Here is a 23133-nt window from a genome sequence, read left to right as displayed (position 1 = left end):
ACTGACTTACTGGGATACTGAAAAAATTTTACTTAATTTCTCTTCATCTGTTTTTCCTATCTTTCCAGAAAATATATTCTTGTGCGAGTAAATCATTCCACAAATGATAGTTATTTTTGTTAAATATCTGAGAGCATTTCTGTTTCATCTACCAGTACTATTTTTGAAACAAGTGCCTTTCACAGCCAAAGTGAACAATTACTCTGCTCATGATGAAGATGTAAGCAGGTAACCTACTTACAAATTTGCAACTCATTGCTCTGAGAGTCTCCTCAAAGGAGCATTGAGAACATGAAATATCTTTTTACTTTTACAGGCACTTGATTCTTTATAGTAGAGCACAAAAAGAAGGTACACCAAGTTAGGGATCTATAGGAAAGGTATTGGACTGCCATACCAATGTTGTTGCATGGACTCAATGACAAGGCTATATGACTAAGTTCTTCTTTTCTGTTCAAAATGAAAGTATATTGTGAAAAATCATGGACATGAGCTACAATTGCCACACAACTTTGCTGCTATTTATTAGTGCACCAGCATGTGACTAGCCAGTTTTAAAGTCACATTCTAGATCTTCAACTCTTCTGCTGACTTCTAAGTAAAATGATACATAATTTTGAGATGAAATGGAAAGTAATCCTATGAAACAGAGGTAAATAACTTCACAGTGTAAATGGCAAGAACTATTAGAAATGAAGTGAATATGGGTGAGTGATTTTGGCAATCTTAAATATGTCTACATAATACAATTTTAAACCAACCTTTCAACTTTCAGTGGCTGGTAGAACTTAAATTTGATGAAGTCCCCTGCCACTGGAGTATATGTCCAGAAGAAATCTTCTCCTTTGTAGGCCTTCTCCAGACTATGATGTTGGTAGATTTTCAAGCTGGTTGTTAATTCTGCAGTAGGATTTGAATGCCTCTTAAGTAATAATTGTTTCTTAAAATCCTTATCCTTTAATTTGAAACAAAAAGATTACAATAAGTACTTGAAAACCATAAATCCTAGCTATTCACATGCAGGCACAGCTTGGAAACAGTCAACTTTTTGAAATGAGCATCAAAACATTTGCAGCTACTGGCATGCTAAGGTTGTATGGTATTAATTCTCCTGTCTCATTTTGAGGGAAGGATGGAAAACCATAGATTTATTTTAATATTCCATCTGTGGGTTTGAGGTATGTCTGAAAATTAAATCCTTTGGGCTAATGCTTTAGTAAAGCTAAATAAAACTGATATTCCAACCTAAACAGGTACAGTACACGATCAGGTGTGCTTTCCAAGATGGCGGCGCGACGCAGCTTGCAGCGGCCACTCTGGAGCTGATGATCTGTTATTTGTGAAGTGGGGTGCCGTGCACAATCATAATCGATTGAAAACGGATGTGGGAGCACGGAAGAACATTGGGAAATCTCCAGGAAGACCTTCTTCGTTGCTGCTGCTGCTGTGAGGTCCGGGTCTCTGCTGGGAAGAACAGGTCCCCAGTCCTCGGGGTTGCGTTGCCGATGGCCGTTGGCGGGGCCGTCTTAATACGCTCAGCAGAGGATGGTTCTCGGAGAAGCTGTGCTGGAGGGGATGGTCATCAGCTCGGAGGTTCGAATGACTCGGAGTCCGCTGTGGTCAGGTCGCTTTTGGTGTGTGCTACGTCTGCGAGGCTGGGTTCGACGGAGCTTTTATTGTCTGCTGCATCTGCAAGACTGAGTTGGGCAGCGCCGTGGAAGTCCATAGCGGGGGTATTCCCTTCTGCTGCCTAAGTGGGATGATGAGTCTGTCGGGACCCTGGGGACTTGTGGAAACTGTGTGGTGATTTCTTTTGAACTTATAGTCCTTTAACATCTTTGGACTATTTTTTACTGTGCCCATGGTCTGTTTTTTTATCAATTATGCTATTGTTTGCACTGTTGTAACTATGTGGTTTTGTGCAGGTCTTGTAGCTTTAATTTTTGGTCTTGTTTGTCTGGTGGATTTGGAGCTCCTTTCCAGGGAACACGCTAAGATGGTAGCGCCATATTAATACGCAACAGCCTCTCCGGACTCTGGATTGGGGATTGCCAAATGTTATTTGGATTTTCTAGTGTACTCTGTTTTGTCATATGCTTTTGTGATATCATTCTGGAGGCACGTTGTCTCATTTTTTAACTGCATTGCATTTGTGGTTTCTAAATGACAACAAACTGAATCTGAATCTGAAACAGAATGCCAACAGCTCTGAAAGTTGTAATATACCGCCCTTCGCTTGATTCTTGTAAATGACCTTCACTACAGCTAGAAAGTTGATCTACAGTATGCACAGAAACTTTCTTGTTAAAAGATTGACAGCCAACTGAAACCAATGCAGTCTCACACCAATAGTAGTTTTTTTTAAACTTATAGGGATGGTATTGGGGCAGTGGAGTGCTAGAGGTCAGATTATGGTTTAAGGAATTCGAGGTCAGGTGAAGTTCAGGCCTCTGCTCCTTATTCAAGTACCAGTGAGATGGATGGCTCTTCCTGCCATCACGGACATTTACACTACTCACTGCATCCGCAAAGCAAACAGCATTATGAAGGATCCCATGCACCACTCACACAATCTCTTCTCCCTCCTGCCGTCTGGCAAAAGGCTCCGAAGCATTTGGCTCTCACGACCAGGCTATGTAACAGTTTCTTCCCCCAAGCTATCAGACTCCTCAATACCGGAAGCCTGGACTGACACCTTGCCCTACTGTCCTGTTTATTATTTATTGTAATGTCTGCACTGTTTTTGTGCACTTTATGCAGTCCAGTGTAGGTCTGTAGTCTAGTGTAGCTTTCTCTGTGTTGTTTTTTATTATTACATAGTTCAGTCTAGTTTTTTGTACTGTGGTCCTGAAAAACGTCGTCTCATTTTTACTATGCACCGTACCAGCAGTTATGGTCGCAATGACAATAAAAGTTGACTTGACTTGATATAGGACATACGAAGTCTAGGCCTCCTCTCCATGCTCAAAGGATGGCAATGTAGCTGTGTGACAATGGACATTTGTGGATGTGGGTGTGTCAGGTGCTGTATGAGGACCAGCAAGGTCTGGTAGCCCACCAGGTCAGTGAGTCCCCCCGCCCCCCCCCCCCAGATTGTTAGGTCCCTGCATCGATGTCCATGGGAACAGAGGCACAAGAGCTGGTGACCCCCTACATATGCGAGCCAGCGTGACCAGAGTTCAAGGCCTTGAGTTCCAAGTCCCATCATCAGCTGGTCCTGAGATTGAAGATTGAAGTCTAAAGGTTAATCACATCCAGGAACTGAAGCCCAAAGGCCCAGGCCCTAGGCCTATGAGTCTGAAGTCCACCGAGGAAGGAGGCCCATTGACTGTGAGAGATTGGAGGCTGGAGAACCTGACGTTTGTCTTGGGAGGTGTTGGAGGACTGTGTATGTGAGTGAATGTGTGGGATGGAGCAAAGGGGTTTGCTTTGCTGTTGCTGCTTTGTTACATGTTGTGCTCTGTGTTGTTCTGCCAAGCATTGTGGGTATGCTATGTTGGTACCAGAATACATGGCAACACTTATGGGCTACCCCAACTCAACCTTAGGTTCTGTTGGTTGTTAATGCAAACAGCGCATTTCATTGTCTGCTTTGACGTACATTCAATAAAAAAATTAATCCAAGTCAGAATTTCTTTTAGCCTGTTATTTTGAAAATGATCTTGAGCTTTATTTTCAGAAGTCTTTGCTAATCAATGACTTCAGCGAGGAAAACACACAAGGTAATTAAGAACCAAAATTGTTCACGGAGAAGTGTTCTAAACTATAACAGAATGAGAAAACCTGATATAAGATGATCTACAATTTCAGACATAGAAAGAAGAACTTTATTGCATGCAGTTTTGGTGTCTCCACTTGCAGAATTGGCTTTGAAGGTGGTGCAGGGATTCACAAGGCTGGTTCCAGAGATTAGGGGTTTAGCCCATGAGGAGAGATTTAGACATCTGGTTTTGGATAGGTTTGTCTTTTTGAGGCAAGGAAAGGATGAAGAACTCGTGGTTGACATGGATGAACCCATGGTATAACATCATGTCAAGAAGGAGGAAGCATACTTAAGATTTAGGAAACAAAGATCATACCAGACTCTTGACAGTTATAAGGTAGCCAGGAAAGAGCAGAAAAGGGCCTTAGAAGACCTAGGTGAGTAGGATTAAGGAAAACCCCAAGATGCTCTACTTGCATGGGAAGAATAGAATAATAACTAGAGTGAGGGTAGGACTAATGAAAGTTAAAGAAGAATTTTTTTCTGTTCATGAGTTGAGTGATAAGAATCTCTTGTGTTTATGATTTTCTGCCCCACTGCAAAGTGTCATTGAGGTATACCTACCCTGGAGACGTTCAGTTAGACCCTCTCTCACTGCTCCCCCTCTGTGATCTCTGCTGCCTTCTGACATATTGACCTTGTGCTCACCAGACTCACTACCTTAACCACGTATTCTTCCTGGGTACTTGTCTTTGCTGCCATCTTACTCCACATGGCTTCCAGCTCCACTTGGAGGCCTCCCAGCTTGGACCACCGAGGATCTCATGTACCTGCATTTGACTGCTTCTCTCTCCAAATTCCACGTGCCACCCTTCCGCTATGAGGACTTACCTGTGGGGTCTGTCTCAGCTCTGCCACAGTTCTGGGCCTCTTTCTTCGCTGCCTGCCAAGGACTTCTCTGACATTTCATCCACTGCTGGATCCATGCTGTCAGCCACTGGTTCTTCACCTTCCTCATATCCAGGAAGGATTGGAAGATCATTGTCTCTAGAACACGTCTGTTGCTACCTCATTCTCGGACCTCGATTCAATTAGAGACCTCCAGACCATAAATTCCACCATCTCTAACTCCAGTCCTGACAGCCCTGGATACCTACGGGCCAGCGGATATCACCATTGCCAACTCCAGCTCCAATGGCCCTGGGCGGCTCCAGACTGCAAATACCACTGTCACCAACTCTGATTCCATCGATCCCAGACTCCTTCAGAACATGAATTACACAGCCTCCAGTTCTGGCACCAACCCAGTCCTCAGCCACCACCACCTCCAGGTTGAGGCCTTCCTTGCTGCCACTGGACCTGTGGGCACCCCTAGTCCCACAATCACTCCACATCCCCATGTCTCTCAGGCTCCCCTGTCACCTCTTTGGTCCACACAGTCTCCATCTTCCTCCCACCCTACCTTCCCTGAACAGACCAACCTTCCCGCTTTTTCTGATGCCTCCAACTCTCTCCCTCCTCCCCCCCCACTCTGATCCCTGCTGTAATCTCTACTCTGTCTCACTGTACCCTACAACCTTCCCCTCTTTGAGGGAGAACATTCTGTCCTCAGCAAAGGCCTTACGTTTGTCCCCCTTGGCTCACACTCAATGAGTTCTGCACCCACCAAAGTGCCAAGCCCTTCTTCCAACATTTCTGTTTCTGTCTTCTTTGGCAAGGATTCTGCACCCCACACCAATGGCCCCTTCTCCCATCTCCAATTCTCCTCCTCCTCCTCTTGGGCTCCCTGGTCTGGTATTCTCTGCCTGTTTTGGATCTTTTCACCTCTGATTGCTGACAAGACATCAACCAGTTCGGCTTCAGAACTCCTCTCTCCTCCTTGAACCCTACCTCCTCTGAATGCACTGCCCTTTACTCTATCTGCACCAATCTCAACTTCACCATAAAGCCCAAAGACAAAAGGGGTGCTATTGTAATGTGGAGGACTGACGTCAACCTTGCTGAGGCAAGTGGCATCTCTCAAACACCTCTTACTTACGCCTTAAAAAGGACCACATTCTTGACCATCAGGCCACTGTCACCTAAACCATCATTAACATCATCAACTCTGGAGATCTCCGACCCAGTGCCACCAAACCCACAATTCCCTTTACCCCTGCACTACTCGTTTCTATCTCCTACCCAAAATCCAGAAACCTGACTGTCCAGGTAGGCCCAATGTTTCCGACTGTTCCTGCCCCACTGAACATGTGTCTGTATACCTCGACTCCATTCTACTCCTTGTTTCAGCCCCTTCCCACCTACATCGGTGACACTTCACATGGTCTCGATCTCCTCAACAACTTTCAATCCCCTGGTCCTGACCTCCTCATTTCTACCAGGGATGTCCAATCTTTATACACTTCTATCCAACATAACAAAGACCTTAAAGCTCTCTGATTCTTTCTCAACAACAGACCTGACCAGTTCTCCTCCACTACCACTCTCCTCCATCTGGTGGAACTGGTCTTCACCCTCAACAATTTCTCCTTCGGCTCCTCTCACTTTCTATAAACTGAAGGAGTAGCCATAGGCACTGGATGAGCACCAGCTCTGCCTGCCTTTTCGTAGGCTATGTGGAACAGTTCATGTTCCAGATCCTTCCTGGGAATGCTTCCAACTCATTGACAACTCAATTGGTGCTGCTTCATGCACCACACTATGCTCATCAATTTCATTCATCTTGCCTCCAACTTCCACCATGCCCTTAAAGTCACTTAGTCCATTTCTGCACCTTACTCCCATTTCTCAATCTCTCTGTATCCATCCATGGAGACAAACTGTCTACCGATATCTTTTAGAAGCCAGTTGAATCCCGCGGCTATCTTGACTATACCTGTACTCACCCTGTCTTCTGTAAAAATGCGTTTCCCTTTTCTCAGTTCCTTCACCTTTGCCACATTTCTTTCCAGGATGAGGCTTTCCTTCAGGACATCAGAGATGCTCTCCTTCTTCAAAGAATGGGGTTTCTCTTCCTCCACTATTGCTGGCCATGCCTGTATTTCCTCCATTTCCCAGACATCCGTGCTCACCCCATCTTCCTGCTGCCTTAACAGAGACCTCTTCTGCTCACCTGCCACCCCATGAACCTCTGCATCCAATACATCATTCTCCACACTTTCAACCAGATCCAACCACCATATGGGTCCTCCCCGCCCACTCTCCGCTTTCTGCACGGATTGTTCCCTCCATGATCCCCTTGTTCATTCATCCCTCCCCACTAATCTCCTTCCTGGAATTATCCGTGCAAGTGACAGAAATGCTACACCTGTCCATTCACCTCCTCTGTACCTCCATCCAGGGCTCCAAACTGTCCTCCCAGGTGAGGCAACACTCCACCTGCAAATCTGTTGGGGTAGTCTGCTGTATCTGGTGCTCCTGATGTGGCCTCCTCTACATTGGTGAGATACAAAGTAAACTGGGAGACCGCTTTGTCGAGTGCCTCCTCTCTATCCACCAAGAATGAAATTTCCCAGTGGTCAGCCATTATGTTCTATACTTGCAGAAATCCAAAAGAATGTGAGGGGATTTTATAGAAGCATAAAATTATGAAAGGGATAGATAAGATAGAAACAGAAAAGTTGTTTGGTAAATGAGTCTGGAATTAAGGGACATAGTCTCAAAATTCCGAGGAATAAAAATAGGATGGAAATGAGGTGGAACTGCTTTTTCCAGAGATTAGCGAGCCTATGGAATTCTCTGCCCAGGGAAGCAGTAGAGGCTATCTCATTAAATATATTTAAGAAACAGCTAGATAGATTTTTGCATAGCAAAGGATTTATGGGGAAAAGGCTGGTCAGTGGAGCTGAATCCACGGCCAGATCTTATTGGATGCGGAGCAGAATGGCCTACTGCTGATCGCATTTCTTATGTAACTGGACTCACCATCAAACACAGAAGGACAAGGAAGTTATGGCGGAGATATATGAGATGGAGAAAGACTCTGATGCTTTAACTGTATTATTTTACTTTGCACTGGTCTTTGTTAACAGCTTGCCATTATGTTAAAATAGCACAAATCAAAGTAACCTTTCAGTACCCAGACACTTCTACATACCTTCAGATTCTGTATTTTTCCAGACAAAGAAGAATGTGTTCCCATATGTTGAAAAAGGGAAGGTCTATAGCGAATTCGCAAATTAGCTTTCTGTCTTTCGCAATGTTTCTGAGAGAATGAAAATGTGGAAAACATTGAACATCCTTTGTATTATCAACTTCAAACCACAGATTTTCTGATTTATAGTAGGAAATTGTGTAATTATTCACTACAAAACTTAAAGCATGTTTTATTAACTCAGAAGCATCATCTCCAAAATATTTTGAGACTACAAATATTTATAAATTTTCCTCTCATTTAGTGCAAGGCAAAACAAACTTAATACAATTTCTATCAATCAATCTGCCAAAAATGCTATTTGCCACTACTGCTACTGTGAACTACAACTTCTCTGATTGCTGTGTGTAAGTATAATGTGTATTCACTCAACTGTTGCAGTTGACAAGTACTAGTGCATCATGAGAGTATGTGTTAGGAACTGTGCACTAATTTCCATCATTCAAAAGGACAGAAAATCTGTATCTAATGGTGTGTGGTTTTACACCTATTGCTCCTCATGACTGGTGCTCCACAGTGGACTTGGCCAAGATAACTCCCAGATCAACACCCAGTGTGCAAAATATCAAGCCAAATAAAATCATTCTTTTACAGCACAAAAGTAAAGCCTTAACCAGAAAGAGAAAATATTAGGTGTGCTGTCTTAACAGCCCTAATCATTGAAAGAATGGAAGGGAAATTACAGAAATTACCCTTCAAAGGGGATACAAATCTTAATTGCACCGCTTTTTTGACTGGTGATGAAGTACTGGTTGAACAGTATCACACAACTAAGTCTTCAGCTTTGCTCTGCTGATTTTGTTGTGGGAAGAAATAACCCAGTGTTTAAAGGGTGTCTATGTGCTGTAGAAATATTAAGGAGTACACTGGTCATTTGGCAATATCAAAGAAGTAAATGATATTTTTGGGAATATATTCTGTGCAACATCATGTTTAAGTCATCGGGGTTGAGTCAGATTTGTTGCTACAAGTGCAGCTAGGAAATATAGTTGCCTCGTAAATGATCAGTGCTTGTAAAAGTCATACAGTAACGGATACAGCACAAAAACAAGCCCTTCATCCTACTGAACACATACTGACTAAATTTACACTATTAGGATCAAATCTTATTCTCTATACTTTCCAGTACCCCCCCCCCCCCTCCCACAACCATAGTTTCTCCCTCATTTATGGTTGTCATCTAATCTACCAACCTGGCCATTTTGAATGTTCATTCCACACCATCCTGACTTGTACACGTATCTCTGCTCCTTTATCATTACTGGGCCTGATTCCTAAAACTCCCTTCCTAACAGCACTGTGGGAGTAGCCTCACCAGGAGGACTGCTGTGGTTAAAGAAGACTGTTTCACTGTTGTAATCACAAATGTTTGCTTCTCCAATGTTGCTTGGAACTAGAAAATGAATAAAGAGCTAAGTGATCTAATTTCCCAACAAAGAGGAAGGATGGGAGAACATGTGTATTTATTCATAAACAGTATATCATACGAGGAGACAAAGTACAGTAAAATAGGAACAGGAACAGGCAATTTAGCCCTTAGAGTCTTTTCTACCATTTAGTATGATTATGGCTGATTCATGTTAACCTTTTTTAATCCCATTAATAATGTCTTGGTGCCCTGTTATATCGTTTATAATAACCTCCAGCATTTGATATTTTTGAACTCATGATCTTTCAGGATTATATGGCATCTGATTTGATAGGCAAATTGATTAACGCCAGTTCAGCGTTTCATCTCTGTGCAGAACTGGCAGAATAGTAGCAGAACATGTGCAGAAGTGACATTAGCTATGTGAGCAAATTTATGCCAGGCACAATCTGTTGCTATTATACATAATGTACTGACACTTTTGTGCTGGCAAAAACACAAAGTACATCAGCAAAAATAGATGAAGACAGTTGTTAGAAAGATTTTGTAAATAGCTGGTGCAACTCTGGAAAGTCAACATTTCAGTCCAAGATCCTTCATACGGATTTGGTCCTCATGAACGGTCTCAGCCCGGAACATTGACCGTTAGTTCCTCTCCATAGATACCACTTGACCTGCTGAGTTCCTCCAGCACTTTGTGTGTTTGTGTTACTCTAGATTTCCAACAATTGCAGAATCTCTTGTGTATATCATGAAATATTGCTTGAGCTTGCAAAATTGGTGGCGGGAAAACTAAAACCATAAGGAGGTATGTATTCATTATGTGTGAACAGTGAGGCAAGTAACTTCAACCTCCCTGTAGGAGACAAAAAGACATAGGAGCAAAATTAAGCCATTCAGCTCAGCCATTCCATCATGGCTAAAATTCCATCAGATATAAAATTCTAAAGGGATTGGACAGGTCTAGATGCAGGAAGATTGTTTCCAATGTTGGGGAAGTCCAGAATGAGGGGTCACAGTTTAAGGATAAAGGGGAAGCCTTTTAGGAACGAGATGAGGAAAAACTTCTTCACACAGAGAGTGGTGAATCTGTGGAATTCTCTGCCACAGGAAACAGTTGAGGCCGGTTCATTGGCTATATTTAAGAGGAAGTTAGATATGGCCCTTGTGGCTAAAGGGATCAGGGGGTACGGAGAGAAAGCAGGTACAGGGTTCTGAGTTGGATGATCAGCCATGATCATACTGAATGGCGGTGCAGGCTCGAAGGGCCGAATGGTCTACTCCTGTACCTATTTTCTATGTTTCTATGGCTGATTTATTATCGCTCTCAACCGGATTCTCCTGCCTTCTCCCCATAACCTTTGATTCCATGATTAATCAAGAACCTATCAACCTCCACCTTAAATATACCAAATGACTTGGCCAGCACAGCTGTCTATGGCAACGAATTCCACAGATTCACCATGCCCTAGCTAAAGAAATTTTCCTCGTCTCTGTTCTAAATGGATGTTTCTCAATTCTGAGGCTATGTTCTCTGGTCCTAGACTCCCTCCCAATAGGAAAATCATCTCCACATCCACTGTATCTAAGGGCTTTTAACATTCAATAGGTTTTGACGAAAACTGCCATTTCTTCCAAACTGCAGCGAGTACAGGTGCAGAGCTAGCAAACACTCCTCATATGCTGACTCTTTTGTTCTTGAGATCATCTCCACGAACCTCCCCTGGACCCTCACCAACACCAGCACATCTTTTTGTAGGTAAGGAGCCCAGAACTGTCCAAGTGCTGTCCGACTAGTGCTTTATAAAGCCTCAGCATTACATCTTTGTTTTTCTATTCTAGTCCCCTTGAAAGAAATGCTAATATTGAATTTGTCTCCCTTACCACTGACTAAACCTGCAAGTTAACCTTTAGAGAACCCTGCATAAGAATTCACAAGTCCCTCTGCAACTCTGGTTTTTGAATTTTCTCTCCACTTACAAAACAGTCCAGCCCTATATATTTTTTTTGCCTGTGTGTAACCATGCACTTCCCAATATTCTATTCCATCTGCCACTTCTTTGCATATTCCCCAGAGCTGTTTAAGTCCCTCTGCAGACAACCAGCTACTTCAACATTATCTGCTCCTCCACTTATCTTTGTATCAACTGCCAACTTGGCCACAAAGCCATCAATTCCTTCATCCAAATCACTGATGTACAACGTGAAAAAAGCAGTCCCAACACTGACCCTTGCGGCGTACCACTGTTCATCAGCAGCCAGCCAGATTCCCACTTGTTGCCTCCTATCAGTCAGCCAATCTTATAAACATTCTAGTATCGTTCCCGTAATACTCTGGGTTCTTATCTTGTTAAGACAGCCTCACGTGCAGCACCTTATTAGAAGCCTTCTACAAATTCAGATAAACAACATCCACTGACCCTCCTTTGTCTAACCTGCCTGTTATGTTATCAAAGAATTCTAATAGATTCTAATCAGGTTAAGATTTTCCCTTTAGAAAACTATGCTGACTTTGGCCTATTTTATCATGTGCCTCTAAAAATCCTTAATAATCAACTCCAACATCTTTCCAAACCACTGAAGCCATGCTAACTGTCCTATAATTGCCTTTCTTCTGCCTCCCTCAAAGAGTGGAGTGACATTTGCAACTTTCCAATCCTTGGGAACCGTTTCAGAATCCAGTGATTCTTGCTAGATTGTTACCATTGCCCCCACAGCCTCTCATGCATCTGTAATACCCTTTATTCCATTGTAATACTAATATGTTCAATTGTATCTTCTCCTTTTCAAGCTGCAGGTTGAATTTGATTGTATTATGTTCACTGTCTCCTAAGGGTTCCTTTACCTTAAGCTCCCTAAGTAAATCTGGGTCATTACGTAACACCCAATCCAGAATTGCTGTTTCCCCCAGTGGACTCAGCCACAACCTGCTCTAAAAGGCATTCTACAAATTCCTTTTCTTGTGTTCCAGCACCAACTGCTGTACCGTGGAGAGCATTCTGACAGGTTGCATCACTGTCTGGTATTGGGGGGGGGGGGGCGGGGGGCTACAGTGCAGGGCTGAAAGAAGTTGCAGAGGGTTGTAAATCTAGTCAGCTCCATCTTGGGTACTAGCCAACAAAGTACCCAGGACATCTTCAGGGAGTGGTGTCTCAGAAAGGCAGCATCCATTATTAAGGACCTCCAGCACCCAGGGCATGCCCTTTTCTCACTGTTACCATCAGGTAGGAGGTACAGAAGCCTGAAGGCACACACTCAGTGATTCAAGAACAGCTTCTACCCCTCTGCCATCCGATTCCTAAATGGACATTGGACCCTTAGACACTACCTCACTTTTTTTAATATACAGTATTTCTGTTTTTTGCACATTTTAAAAATCTATTCAATATATGTATATTATAATTGATTCACTTATTTATTTATTATTGTTTTATTTATTTAAATTTTTCTCTTCTATATTATGTAACATTCACATCGACAGTGATGAAATGCTTTGAGAGGTTGGTCATGACTAGACTGAACTCCTGCCTCAGCAAGGACCTGGACCCATTGCAATTTGCCTATCGCCACAACAGATCAATGGCAGACACAATCTCAATGGCTCTCCACATGGCTTTAGACCACCCAGTTAACACAAACACCTACGTCAGGATGCTGTTCATCAACTATAGCTCAATATTTAATACTGTCATTCCCTCAATCCTGATTGAGACGTTGCAGAACCTGGGCCTCTGTACCTCCCTCTGTAATTGGATCCTCGACTTCCTAACCAGAAGACCACAATCTGTGCAGATTGGTGATAACATATCCTCCTCGCTGACAATTAACACTGGCACATCTCTGGGGTGTGTGCTTAGCAAACTGCTCTACCCTCTATATACACATGACTGTGTGCCAAGGCATAGCTCAAATACCATCTATAAATTTGCTGATGATACAGCCATTGTTGGTAAAATTTCAGGTGGTGACGAGAGAGTGTACAGGAGTGAGATATGTCAACTAGTGGAGTGCTCCCACAGCAGCAACCTGGCACTCAACGTCAGTAAGAAGAAAGAGTTGTTTGTGGACTTCTGGAAGGGTAAGACAAAGGAACACATACCAATCCTCATAACCTGTGAATCTAACCCGGTCCCAACATATTGAAGTGGTTATAAAGACGGCAATTCAATGGCTATACTTATTAGGAGTTTGAATAGATTTGAATGTCTCAAGAACTTCTATAGTTGTACCGTGGAGAGCATTCTGACAGGCTGCATCACTGTCTGGTATGGAGGGGCTACTGCACAGAACTGAAAGAAGCTGCAGAAGGTTGTAAATCTAGTCAGCTCCATCTTGGGTACTAGCCTACAAAGTACCCGGGACATCTTCAGGGAGCAGTGTCTCAGAAAGGCAATGTCCATTATTAAGGACTCCCAGCACCCAGGGCATGTCTTTTTCTCTCCTTTTCTCACTGTTACCATCAGGTAGGAGGTACAGAAGCCTGAAGGCACACACTCAGTGATTCAGGAACAGCTTCTTCCCCTCTGCCATCCGATTCCCAAATAGACATTGAATATTTGGACACTACCTCACTTAAAAAAAATACAGTATTTCTGTTTTTAATCTATTCAATATACGCAATTGATTTACTTGTTTATTATTATTATTATTGTTTTTATTTTATTTTATTTTTTTCTCTCTCTGCTAGATTATGTATTGTATTGAACTGCTGCTGCTACGTTAACAAATTTCACGTCACATGCCGGTGATAATAAACCTGATTCTGGATTTTTTCAATTTACGTGCATATTGAAATCCCACAAGATTATCACAACATTGCCCTTTTTACACGCCTTTTCTATTCCTGTTGTAATTTGTATCGAACATCCTGGATATTCTTTGGAGGCCTGTACATAACTTCCATCGGTGTCTTTTTACCCTTGCAGTTTCTTAACTTGAATCACAAGAATTCTACATCTTCCGATCCTATGTCACCTCTTTCTTAGGATCTAATTTCATTTTTTTTTACCAGCAGAGCCACACCACCCCTTTGGCCTACTTGCCTGTCCATTTGATACAATGTGGGTGTTAAGCTCCCAACTACGATCTTCTTTTAGCCATGACTCAGACATGCCCACAACACCACAATTACACCACAAGATCCTATTCCGTATACTATGTGCATTCAAGTGTAACACCTTCAGTCCTGTCTTCATCATTCTGTTTGATTTTTGCTCCCTGTTACACTTTAACTATCCCACTGACTGCAACTTTGCCCCGACTCCTCTGCCTGTCCTTCCTCACAGCCTCACTACACACTGCCTGTAGTTGTACACCAACTGCCCCATCTTCAGCCCTACCACTCTGATTCCCATCCCCCTGCCAAATTAGTTCAAACCCTCCTCAACGGCTCTAGCAAACCTACTCGTAAGGATATTGTCCTCCTTGAGATCAGGTGTAACCCATCCTATACGTACAGGTCACACATTCCCCAGAAAAGATCCCAATAAACCAGAAATCTGAATCCCTGCCCCTGCACCAATTTCTCAGCCTTGCATTCAACAGCCAAATCATCCTATTCCTACTCTCACTGGCTGTCATGGTCCCGACCATCAATTCCCCATTTTCTCCTAATTCCCTTTGATTGTGCCATGGTTCTGACTGTTAATTCCCCATTTTCTCCTAATTTCCATTGATGGCGACATACCTGGTTTTCATCATGACCTGCAGTATAAGAACCCCGGCTTTGCACCCACTAGTTGCCAGATTGTTGGTTTTGCCAGTGTGATAATTAACGCTTCCCGGCTGCTTAGGATTGTGTGTTCTAAGTTTACTCCAGCACCGAGGTTTACCTGTGAAACTTAGTTTCTCCGAGTCAAGGTAAGTTTTCTATGTTCAACTCCAGTTCTGAGATCTACCTGTGGAACTCAGTCCCTCCGAGTCAAGATAAGGGTTTCAAGTTTACTCCCGCACCAAGATTTACTTGTGTAACTCCGTCGTCTGTGCTTAGAAAAGTTTTATCTGCCACTTCTCTTTCTACGCTCCGTGTCAAGGTAAGTCCTGCCTGCCTCCTGTTTTCCAGTTCTCCCTCCTGTTTGCCGTTCAACACTCACAGCCACGTCTGCATCCTAACTCAATCTCTGTGGTCTTTGTCCTGCGTTTGGGTTCACCCTGTTCTTTGCACAGAATGATCTGGCCACTATGTACCCAGCGGACATGAATACCTTTCAACAAGCCCTTGCCAGCCAGGGTTCTCTACGGGGACAGCATGACCAACTCCTCCCAGAGGTCATGGAGAACCTTCGTACCCTGTCTGCTCACGTCACGCAGATCGGTGACCAGGTAGACCGAATCTCCACTCATTTTACTCAAACCCCTCCTGGAACCCTGTCTAACCTGCCTGGACAGCCTGTAGTGACAACCCCCTACGTGTCAGCAACACCCCCGCCAAGAGAACCTCACATACCTGAACCGGAGCACTACACTAGGGATTTGCAGAAGTGCCGAGCCTTCTTCCTTCAGTGCTCCTTGGTGTTCGAACAGCAGTCGTCCACGTACTCCATGGATAAGTCAAAGATTGCTTATATCATGAGATTGTTGCGGGAAAGTGCCTTGGCGTGGGCCACAGCTGTTTGGGACAACCAACTGGATATCTGCTCTTCTTTTGCCACCTTTACTGCAGAAATGAGAAAGATCTTTGACCACTCTGTCCGTGGTAAAGACGCCACCAAGCGTCTACTCACTCCTAGTCAGAGCTCATGCAGTGTCACCAAATACTCCGTGGAGTTCAGGACGTTAGCAGCCGACTCGGGGCGGAATGATGAGGCACTCCAAGGGGTATTTCAGAATGGTCTCAGCGACATGGTGAAGGATGAGTTGGCGACAAGAGACGACACCGACAGCCTGGATTCCCTGATCTCCTGGCCACCAGGTTGGACAATCGTCTCCGAGAACGCCACAGAGAAAGAACTGGTCATCCACCACCTTTGACCACTCCATGGCACTCATTACCGCCTCCCACCAGAACAAGCCTCTCTTCTCCTCCTGCTCCTAGAGTCGCTCCCAGCCCGGCCATTTCCACTGGCCCGGGAAAGGAACCCATGCACCTGGGACAGAACTGCCTTTCTCCCGCTGAACGACTCCAGAGAATGAGAGCAGGTGAGTGTCTATATTGTGGCCAGACCGGCCACTTCCTTGCTACTTGTTCCCTTCAGCTAAAGGGGAAGGCTCACCAGTAATGAGGGGGAGTCTGGTGAGCCAGACAACATTCCCTTCCGTCTCCCAAACTCGGACGAAGCTTCAAACCACTTTGTGTTACAATCAACAGTCCTTGCCCCTGTTAGCAGTAGTGGACTCCGGCGCAGAGGGAAACGTTTCAGATGAAAACTTAGCCTTCCAAGGCGGAATTCCTCGTGAGCCATTGAGTACCATCCCCCCCCCCCAGGAAGCCCGGGAACTGGACGGTGGACTCCTGGCCCGAGTCATGCATTGCACAGAACCCATGCCTCTCCTTCTCTCCGGAAACCATCGGGAATAGGTACAATTCAATTTAATTTCCTCTCCTCAAGCTCCTACAGTTTTTGCTTACCCCTGGTTAAGCCGTCATAACCTCCACATTGACTGGTCCACCGGGAAGATAGCTGATGTTGGTTCTGCCATTCCTCTTGTCTGCAATCAGCTCTTTTCCCAATGAAAGTCACAACCTCTTCCGCCTCTGAACTCCCTGACTTATCCAAGGTTCCAGTAGAGTATCACGATCAGGGAGAAGTGTTTAGCAAGCAATGAGCTCTTTCTCTGCCTCCACACCGCCCTTACGATCGCGTAATTGACCTTCTTCTCGGAGCCCCAATACCCACCGGTCGGCTGTATATCCTGTCCAGACCAGAAAGAGAAACTATGGAGACGTATGTAAATAACTCCCTCACGGCCGGCATTATCTGACCCTCATCTTCCCCCGTAGGTGCAGGTTTCTTCTTTGTAGGGAAGAGAGACAGTTCACTGCATCCCTGCACCGACTACTGTGGCCTGAGCAACATTACCATAAAGAATAAGTGTCTCCTGCCCCTTATCAACTCAGCGTTTGGGCCCCTTCACAGAGCCACAATTTTCTCTAAGTTGGACCTGCGGAATGCCTTTCACCTGGTCAGGATAAGGGAGGGAGATCAATGGAAAACAGCTTTTAACACCCCCCTTGGTCATTTCGAATATCTGGTCATGTCATTTGGTCTCACCAATGCCCCTGCCATCTTCCAAGGTCTGGTAAATAACGTCCTTAGGGACCTTATTAACTGTTGCATTTTTGTTTATTAGGATGACATCATAATCTTCCCCTGCAGTCTTCAGGAACACACCCGTCATGTCCGTCAGGTTCTTCAGAGGCTTTTGGGGAACAAGCTATTCGTTAAGGCAGAGAAGTGTGAGTTCCATGCCCGTTCTGTCAGTTTCCGGGGGTAAATCATTGAGAGCGGGCAAGTGTGGGCAGATCCCGAAAAGATCCGGGCGGTGGTAGAATGGCCAAAACCCACAACACTCAAACAACTCCAGCGATTTCAGGAGTTCGCCGACTTCTACCGTCGCTTCATCAGGGATTACAGCTGGGTGGCAGCGCCCCTTACTCAGCTCACCTCTCCTGCGGTCCCTGAATCCCAAAGCGGACTCAATCTTCTTGGAGCTGAAGGGGCTCCACTCCACTCTTATCCTGGTTCAACCTGACCCCTCTCGCCAATTCACTGTGGAAGTTGACACCTCCAACTCTGGTGTAGGAGCGGTCCTCTCGCAACACTCCATCCCAGACCAGAAGCTCCATCCCTGCACCTTCTTCTCTCGCCGTCTATCCCCGCCGAGCAGAACTACGACGTTGGGAAGCGGGAGTTGCTGGCCGTCAAGCTCGCCTTGGAGGTGTGGAGACACTGACTGGAGGGTGTTCATCGTCTGAATGGAACATAGGAACCTCGAATACATCCAAACTGCTGAACGCCTTAATTCCTGCCAAGCCCATTGGGCATTTTTTTTTGACCATTTTAAGTTCACCCTCACCTATCATCCTGGTTCCAAGAACGGAACGGGAAGTCAGATGCTCTCTCTTGTCAATGCGATCCTCCCAGGAGGGCCTTCCCAATCCCAATACCATCCTGTGTGGTGGCTGTCCTCACCCGGGAGATCGAATCCACAGTCAGAGAGGCCCAACAGACTCAACCGGACCCAGGCAATGGACCCCCCCCCCCCCCCACAACTCCATTGCCTCTTCGTGCCTGACACTGTCTGGTCTCAGGTTCTCCAGTGGAGGTATGCTTCTTGTTTCGCCTGCCATCCTGGAATCGATCGAACTCTGTCCCTTCTGAAGCGACATTTCTGGTGGTCCACCATGGATGCTGACACTCGCTCCTTCGTCTCTGCCGGTTCTGTGTGTGCCCATGGAAAAGCCTCCCATCGACCACCTCCTGGGCTGCTTTGTCCCCTACCTGTCCCTGGCCGCCCTTGGTCCCACATTGCTCTGGATTTCGTCACTGGATTACCCCCTTCACGTGGTAACACTGCTGTACTTACCGTGGTGGACCATTTCTCCAAAGCCGTGCGCTCCATAGCCCTTCCCAAACTCCCTACAGCCTGTGAAACAGCCAACCTCCTTGTCCATCACGTCTTCCACCTTCATGGAATTCCCTCTGACATCGTTTCCGACCGGGGTCCCCAATTCATCTCCCAGATCTGGAGATCCTTCTGTCAAGCCGTTGGAGCCTCAGTAAGTCTGTCTTGCTGTTTCCATCCACAGACTAATGGTCAAACGGAGTGAGCCAATCAGGATTCGGAAGCAGCACTGCGCTGCATTTCCGCCAACAACCCGTCATCCTGGAGCAGCATCTCACTCGGGTGGAGAATGCCCACAACTCCCTGGTCAACACCGCCACTGGAATGTCTCCCTTCGAATGCTCCCTCGGTTACCAGCCCCCTCTGTTTCCTGCCCATGAAGATGACATCGCTGTGCCTTCAGTTCAGGCCCATCTCCGCCAGTGCTGCAAGTTCTGGAAAGATGCACGCTCGGCCCTGCTCCGCTCAGCTGACCGCGACTGGAGGATTGCTGATCGCCATTGAATTCCCGCACCCAACCATCAGCCTGGTCAGAAGGTCTGTCTCTCCTCCAGGGACATCCCCCTCAAAAATGAACCCAAGAAACTCGCCCCACGTTACCTTGGACCATTTGAGATTGAGAGCATCATCAACCCCTGGGTAGTCAAACTCAAACTGCCCAGATCTATGCACGTTCATCCCACATTCCACGTCTCTCAACTGAAACCTGTGTCTGTCAGCCCTTTGTGCCCTCCTGTGAACCTCCTCCACCCGCCATGATCATTGACCCAGTATGCACCATCTGGCGAATACTGGATGTGTGTTACTGAGGCAGGGGTCTCCAGTTCCCGGTCGATCGGGAGGGATACAGTCCTGAGGAGCATGCCTGGATTCCCCGCTCCTTCATCTTGGACCCTTCCCTCATCTGAGATGTTCATCGAGACAATCTGGACAAACCTGGTGGTTCGCCTAGAGGCTCCCATTGGGGGGGGGGGGTGTATTGTCATGGTCCTGACTGTTAATTCCCCATTTTCTCCTAATTTCCTTTGATGGCAGTATACCTGGTTTTCAAAGACCTGCAGCATAAGAACCCCAGCTTTGCACCCACTAGTTGCCAGATCATTGGTTTTGCCAGTGTGTTAATTAACGCTTCCTGGCCGCTTAGGATTGTGTGCTCTAAGTTTTGCTTCAGTGCGGAGATTTACCTGTGCAACTCAGTCTCTCTTAGTCAAGATAAGTTTTCTAAGTTCAACTCCAGTTCCGAGGTTTACCTGTGAAACTCCATCTCTCTGAGTCAAGATAAGGATTTCAAGTTTACCCCAGTACCAAGGTTTACCTGTGTAACTCCATCTCTCCATGCTAAGAAAAGTTTGGTCTGCCGCTTCCCTTTTTTCGCTTCATGTCAAGACAAGTTCTGCTTGCCTCCTGTTTTCCTGCACTCCCTCCTGTTTCCCGTTCAACTCTCACGCCCACGTCTGCATCCTAACTCAATCTCCATGCCTGTGTCCTGCGTTTGGGTTCGCCTCATTCATTGCAACATTGGCACATGGCACACAAATTGTAGCCTTCTGGATACACAGGTCTAATTGCATTATTCTCTTGATTACTTCCTGTACCTTCTTTGTACTATCCCTAACATTATAAGGATTTATATACCTAGACTTTGTGGCATCATTAACCCCACTGTTTCAAACTTTTCACAATTTAGATAGTTGTCCGAAGAGTGCACAAGGGTTCTACCAGCTTTTACAGTCGCTTGCATCTATGGTTGGCTTTTATTTATCTGCACTCAAATCTATGAATACTTTCAAAGGAATTGGCTGCCTTTAATGAAACAAAATCAAATCACTTCTTAGTGACCCAGGGATCATATTCATAATATACTCAAAGCACAAGGCAACTACTTACAGTATATGTAATTATATTTTATTCTCTTGTTTTTGGTATAATTTTGTTCTGTAATGAGATAACCTAATGAGTATTATAATTAGCATTCCATAATATATCAGTATTCAATTTTAGAAATGCTGGCAAATCATTTAGCAGATTAACTAAAATATTAATATGATTCTTATTAATCTAGTGGGAACTGGCAAAACTAAATTTGTAACATATTCTGTGGTTAATGTCTTTAAAACACAGTTAACTCATAAAAGAACTATCAATGTTCATTTTTTTAAATGTTGATTTATCATACCATCCACTCGGGTATGAAACACAACTCTTCTCTGGATAATGTAGCCCCCACCTAGCAAAAAGCTGATGGCCATGTCTGCTACCTAATACTCATCAATCACATTCTAATATCACAGCTACATTAATATAATTTTGGAAGATGATCTGAGCACTAAGCAATTGAGAAAACCATTAGAAGGTTTGCTCCATAAAGCCTACCACTTATTCTTAAATCCCTAATCACTTCACTGCTATCACAATAAAATCACCACGGCCTTACATCCGAAGGTTGAGTGCATTAAGTCCTAATGGATTACACATTGTATGAAAGTCAGTACCTCTGGTGAAGCAAAACAATATTATGGTATATCAAGATTCCTTTAACTGAGGGATAATAAGACACATAATGAAGGAAAATACCTTTCAACTTCTCACATAATTGGTTAATTTAAAAATATACAAAATTGAGAATTCTGGGACAATGATTTTTGACCATTACATTCCTTTAACTAAAACTCTTTCAACCTGGGAGTCAGATGTAATGCAATAGGTTTGTATAAAGAAAGTTCTCACAATTTTTCTGGTGCCGCACTGTATTGCCAGAAAGAAGTTCCTACAACTGCTTTGTCAAGCAAATTTTAAAGACATCTGATTTATCTGTGATATCTTCAATAGTTAAGATTTCCTGGCACGTAGATGCAGAATTAACACTTGTCAATTGGAAGTTCTATCCTATTTTTTAATTGTTCGCAGCTCTAGATTTAAAAACAAAACAGAACAACAGGATGGCATATCACATGACAGATTAGGTGTACTCAGGCATTAGGACCTCCATAATACAGAGCAGTTTGGTTCTTTTAGGAGAATTTAGAACATTGGGCCAGATGGCCGATAGGTGGTACGTGCCACCTTAATCTTAGACTGTGTGATTTTAACATGCCAACATGCCCATATCTTCTTGCAAGTTAAACATGTAGCACTAGGAACAGCAAGATGATTAGTACCTGAGTAGCAAAATATTAACTATTAGTGCCTATTTTTAAAGCATGATTGTTGAATAATTACACTCACTGTGACAGAAAAAGAAATATTACTTAAAAAGCAAAAGGAGATACTCTCCAGAACAGAGAGCTCCAACTGTCTTTTAATGATTGGCTAACTACTTTGGATATACTGTACAGTATTTACATTCTTTGTCAAAAATTTAAAGCTTACATTTGTAATGTATTTCAAAATTACTTGAATAAAATTGAGCAATATTTTATTCGATTTGCCTGCTGTTTATCCTGTTCTGTTACTAATGCATTTTTATTTTATTACTAATATTAATAAAAGTTAAAAGATAAAACTGTTACGAGTAAATGCAGGCACATGTAAAATTGTTTCTAGATATAATGACCATTAATAATCCAGGACAACTCAATATGCACAAAATTCCTATTAAGCTATTGGTTAAAACCCACGGAAATGACACCAATTGTGTTTGGAAGTGCCCACGGACGACACCTCAGAGGAAGCGTGGGCATAGGTCAGGATTACAAGTGCATTTAAAGAAACAGGGTTCTAAACTCCCTATACTGACTATCTTGCTGGTGAATGCACAGTCTCTGGTGAATAAAATCGACGATTTCAGAGCCAGGGTGCTGAATCAGAGGGACATTAGGACCGCATGTTCCCTTTGTTTCACTGAATCCTGGTTAACCCCTTCTGTACCAGATGCAGCGATTCAGATCGATGGGTTTATGATACACCATCAGGAGAGATCTATAGAGTCTCTCAAAAGCAGAGGTGGAGGAGTATGCCTCATGATCAACTCTTGGTGCACAAATATATCAGTGCTGTCCCAATTCTGCTCACCAGACCTGGAATATCTAGCAGTTAGTTGCCGTTCTTTTTACCTACCACTGGGGTCACTTTGGTAGCAGTTTACATTCCACCTCAGGCCAATGTCAACCAGACTTTAGATGATCTGAGTAATGGGATCAACACGCACAAAACAGCACATCCTAACACCTTCACCTTCATTTTGGGAGATTTTAACCAGGCCAGTCTGAAAAAATCACTAAGCAACTACCATCAACAGATCACTTGTAATACCAGAGGAAACAACACACTGGACCATTATTACACCACCATCAAGGATGTCTACTGTGCTATTCCACACCCTCACTTCAGGAAGTCTGATCACCT

General features: G+C 44.3%; 1 protein-coding gene across 1 annotated transcript in view; it reads right to left on the bottom strand.

The window, feature by feature from the left end:
- LOC132390846 (alpha-1,3-mannosyl-glycoprotein 4-beta-N-acetylglucosaminyltransferase B-like) overlaps positions 1 to 23133 on the bottom strand; it is a 195777-nt gene that overhangs the window by 10205 nt on the left and 162439 nt on the right. The window contains exons 10-11 of the mRNA XM_059963386.1: positions 7800 to 7907; positions 762 to 955 (exon numbers count right to left, since the gene is read on the bottom strand). Of these exons, the coding sequence (XP_059819369.1) occupies positions 762 to 955; positions 7800 to 7907 (302 nt within the window). The remainder of the gene's footprint in view (positions 1 to 761; positions 956 to 7799; positions 7908 to 23133) is intronic.

This window comes from Hypanus sabinus, chromosome 3, assembly GCF_030144855.1.
Source record: "Hypanus sabinus isolate sHypSab1 chromosome 3, sHypSab1.hap1, whole genome shotgun sequence".
NCBI lineage: Eukaryota > Metazoa > Chordata > Chondrichthyes > Myliobatiformes > Dasyatidae > Hypanus > Hypanus sabinus.
Note: the sequence above shows the minus strand (reverse complement) of the source record. Positions and strands in the feature narration are given on the sequence as shown.